The sequence below is a fragment of the Lipotes vexillifer genome, unplaced genomic scaffold (assembly GCF_000442215.2).
Source record: "Lipotes vexillifer unplaced genomic scaffold, Lipotes_vexillifer_v1.1 scaffold584, whole genome shotgun sequence".
NCBI lineage: Eukaryota > Metazoa > Chordata > Mammalia > Artiodactyla > Lipotidae > Lipotes > Lipotes vexillifer.
The window spans coordinates 278,461-282,106 of record NW_006783036.1 but is presented as its reverse complement, the minus strand read 5'-3'; the positions used below and the strand labels follow the sequence as shown (position 1 = coordinate 282,106).

Below are 3,646 nucleotides of genomic sequence, written 5' to 3'. Positions count from 1 at the left end.
CGCCTGTGATACCAGGGTGCCCAGTGCCAGACTCCGGGGCCCCTGCCCATGTGGGAGGGCGAGGGGAGGGGGGACGTTGGTGAGGGAGACACTCTGTCCTCTCTCTGAGCCCACCAGAGGGCGCCCGCGCCAGCCTGGAGAACCCGGGCTCACCGCGGGGCAGGTGCGCACCCCGTACACCCCGAGTGGGGCGCAAAGACGCAGCTCCCCTTTGGCAAACCGCACTCCCGCCCTGGAGGGGACCCCCGCGGTTTCTGGAACGCCGAGGTCCTGGACCTAGCGTGGCCCGCGGGGTGGGTCGCGGCGTCCAGGCCTCGCCTCAGGGAAGGCGAGCGCGATAGCCCCCAAGAGCATTCCCGGGGCTCCCCCGGCCTGGCCGCGTGGAGGGACCCCGGAACGCGCCGTCGGGCCTTGCGCCCCCCAAGCCCTGGCCCGGCCCGCGGCCCCACCCGGTTCCCGGGTGGTTGCGGGGGCGGGACCCGGCGGCCTGGAGGTCACGGCTGCGCGTCACGGCGCCCGAGAGCCCGCCCCCGGCCCCGCCCCCCGCCCCCGGCCGGTTCCTTTTAATGGCGCGGCGCACTGGTGCGGCCGGGCTCTCGGGCGGCCCAGCGCAGCGGAGGAGCCGAGCCAGCATGTCGGGGACCCGAGCCTCCAACGACCGGCCGCCCGCCGCAGGCGGCGTCAAGCGGGGGCGGCTGCAGCACGAGGCGGCGACCACCGGCTCCCGGGTGACCGTGGTGCTGGGCGCGCAGTGGGGGGACGAGGGCAAAGGCAAGGTGGTGGACCTGCTGGCCACGGACGCCGACATCATCAGCCGCTTCCAGGTGCGGGCCAGGCGCCGGGTCCCTCCCCCACCCGCCCAGCGAGCCCCCCCTCCCCTCCCCTCGGACCCAGAAGGACCCTGTCCTCCCTGCCCTCCAGCCCTCCCAGGACACGCCTCTTGGACGCCTCCCCTCCCGGGACACCCTTCCCAGCCGCCACCCTCGCCCACTCACACGCACACACCACCCACTCACAACCCCCTGCCACTCATGGGAGCACACGCTTCCCTCCCCCACTGCCTCCCCCAGGGACCCCGCCTTCCCCACCAGCCCCACCCCCCAGGGCAGTGGGCCAGGGGCAGAGCTATAAATACAAGTCGCTGAGTTGGGGACACCGGATCCTCAGGGGGTGGGGTGTGCCGTGGGTGTGACACTGGGCCCTGCAGTGTGGGGGGCAGGGACCCCAGCTTCCCAGTGGTTTGAGGGCCACGGAGACACCCTCCCTTCTTGGTTCTGTCTGGGTCTGGGACAGGGCTGGCTGACCACAAGGGGTCAGTGCACGCCGAGGAGGCTGAGTGCCCAGAGCCCAGAGTGGGAGCCGGCAAGGCCCCTCTGAGAGGGGTGGCCCTGGAGGGTCAGCCAAGCAGAGGCAGAGGCCAGGGCAGGACAGCGGGCCAGGTCCTGACGGCAGGCAGAGCAGGGACAAGGAAGAGAGGGGGGAGCTTCGGACTTACGGCCGGGGCGACCCCGTGGCTGGCAGTGCCAGCCAGGAGGCCAGACACAAGCTCTGTCCCCTGAGGGCCCAGGGCGGGGCCTCTGCCGGCTGAGGGCTGCTCTCTGCACCCCGTCTGTCCTGACTGCCCCCGGGCAGTCCCTTGGGGCCCCGCGCCATGCTTGCTGCTATGGGCTGACCTACAGCTCGGGGCGCAGAGGGGTCAGCTTTGGGGTGCATTCATTGGCGCTGCCAGGGTTTGCAGCCACGGGCGGGAATGCTACCAAAAATGAGGAAGGGGCGCCCTCCGAGCTCCTCCTCCCTGGCTCCGTGGCCTCGTTCCTGAGCTCCCGCCAGGTGGCCTGGGGCTCCGGAGCCCCAGGGGAGACCAACATGCCGGGCCTGGGGAAGACGCTGCCATCTGGACCACTCCTGCCTGACGCAGACAGTGGGTTCCTGGAAGGTGCTTCCTGGGGTGGTGAGAAGTCTCCCACCCTCTCTCTGCCCTAAGCCACGGCAAGCAAGTCCAGTCCTCTCCCCTGGACCCTGCAGCCGGGCGCGTGGTCCATGCCCACTCTACTCCCTCCCCAGCTCAGGGCATCCCCTCCTGGGGCCTTTCTGCTCCAGCAGTGATGCCCAGGGCCCTCCGTGTGACCTGCCAGCTCTGGTCAGCCTCGCCCACCCGCCTGTGGCCGTCTCCCCTCCTCGAAGTGACCTCGGGGCTTTGCAGGTACCCGTGACAGCCCTCATCTTGAAGCCACCGGGATGTCCTGGCTGTGGAGATGGTTCTGGAATGAGGCCCTCCCTGCTCTGCCACCTGGGTCAGCAGGCCAGACCCCGCCCTCTTCCATCACTGGACAGGACCAGCCAAGGGCAGAGCAGGCTGGACCCCCCACCCGCCTGGGGGGCCCCCTAGTCACCCTCTCCCCCACCCATATTCTCCAACTGACATCAGTGCATTTCCACCTGCAGGCCTCTGCTCTGCAACACGTGGGAGTACTTCCCAGCTGTCCTGAGAGCCCCCTGTGGCTTCTCCTCTCCAGCCTCCAAACAAGCTGGTGAGGCGGGGCCTCAGAGGAGTTGAGCAGTTGGAATAGGTAGCACTTACGGGCGCTCACGTGTGCCACCCCTGCATGGCAACAGCGCTGGGCGTCAGGGGCTGGCACGGGGAGGGCCCAGCCCATGCCCCGGGAAGGCTACTTTTACTTAGAGCGTGTGTGCGTGAAGCCCAGGGTCTTGGCCTTCACCCTGCACCTTGGCCCCAGGAGCTGGTCCCAGCTCGGGAGCGAGGGGCCAGGGCAGCTGGCGGTGGGGTCGCGTGCAGGGGGTGGGCTGGGCTGGGCTGGGGCCCGTCTGGGTGGCTGCCTAGAAGGGCCCCAGTGGCCGGAAGGGTCCCCTGGCCTGTCACCTGGGCCTGGGACCATCCTGAGTGGCAGCTGCTACCCCCGTGGCTGCCCTGGTCCCCGGCTCTGGTCTTGCCTCTGCTCACCCTCTGCCACCAGCAGGCCTGTCTTCCGTCTTGGCTCTGGTACAAGTGGGAAGCTCTTTGGTGGCCTTTGGCCACCTGGCTCACCTGGACTCACTTTCCTCCTGCCCAGAGGTGGCCTGGGGCCAGAGCCACCCATGCCCCCAGCGACCATCCTCGTTTCTTCCCATCGCAGTGGCCTGTGGTCAGCAAGCACCCCAACAGCCCCAAGACCTTCCTTACGGTCCGGAGACTCAGGCCTTAGGCCCCTCCTGCTGTTTTCTTTGACTCTAGGACCCATTTCCTGGCAGCCTTCCCCTCTCCCCGAATGGAGGGTGCGCAGCCCTGCCCTTCACCAGCAGCAGCCCTTCTGCAGCCTGGGTCCCCGGTCTGCCCCAGGGCTGGCTCCCTTCTCTCCTCATTCGCAGCCCAGCCCCCTGGGCTCAGGGATGGCCACGCAGCCTCCCCCTTTCCTCTCTCCAGTTCAGCTCCTGCCGCAGCGCTGCGGCAGAGACCCCAGAGCCCATACGTCAGCGGCCTCCCTGCGCTGGCGCCTCATGCCCCCTCTGCTCTTTGCACGGACCCTCGGCCGCTTGGGCCGAGGGCTCCGCTCACTCCCTGGGAGTCCCCGCCCCTCCCCTGGGCTCCGGCTTTCCGTGGCTTTCTGTGTCTGCTGAGCGTCCTTCCTGCTGTTTGCCATCCCCCTAC

The 3,646-nt window shown here is 69.3% G+C and overlaps 1 protein-coding gene across 1 annotated transcript in view; it reads left to right on the top strand.

Annotated features, from left to right (window-relative positions):
* The first annotated feature begins 564 nt into the window (after nt 1–564).
* Nucleotides 565–3,646, top strand: part of ADSS1 (adenylosuccinate synthase 1) — an 18,897-nt gene continuing 15,815 nt past the window's right edge. Inside the window, exon 1 of the mRNA XM_007455583.1 lies at nt 565–824. Coding sequence (XP_007455645.1) covers nt 567–824 — 258 coding nt within the window. The 5' untranslated portion in view covers nt 565–566. The remainder of the gene's footprint in view (nt 825–3,646) is intronic.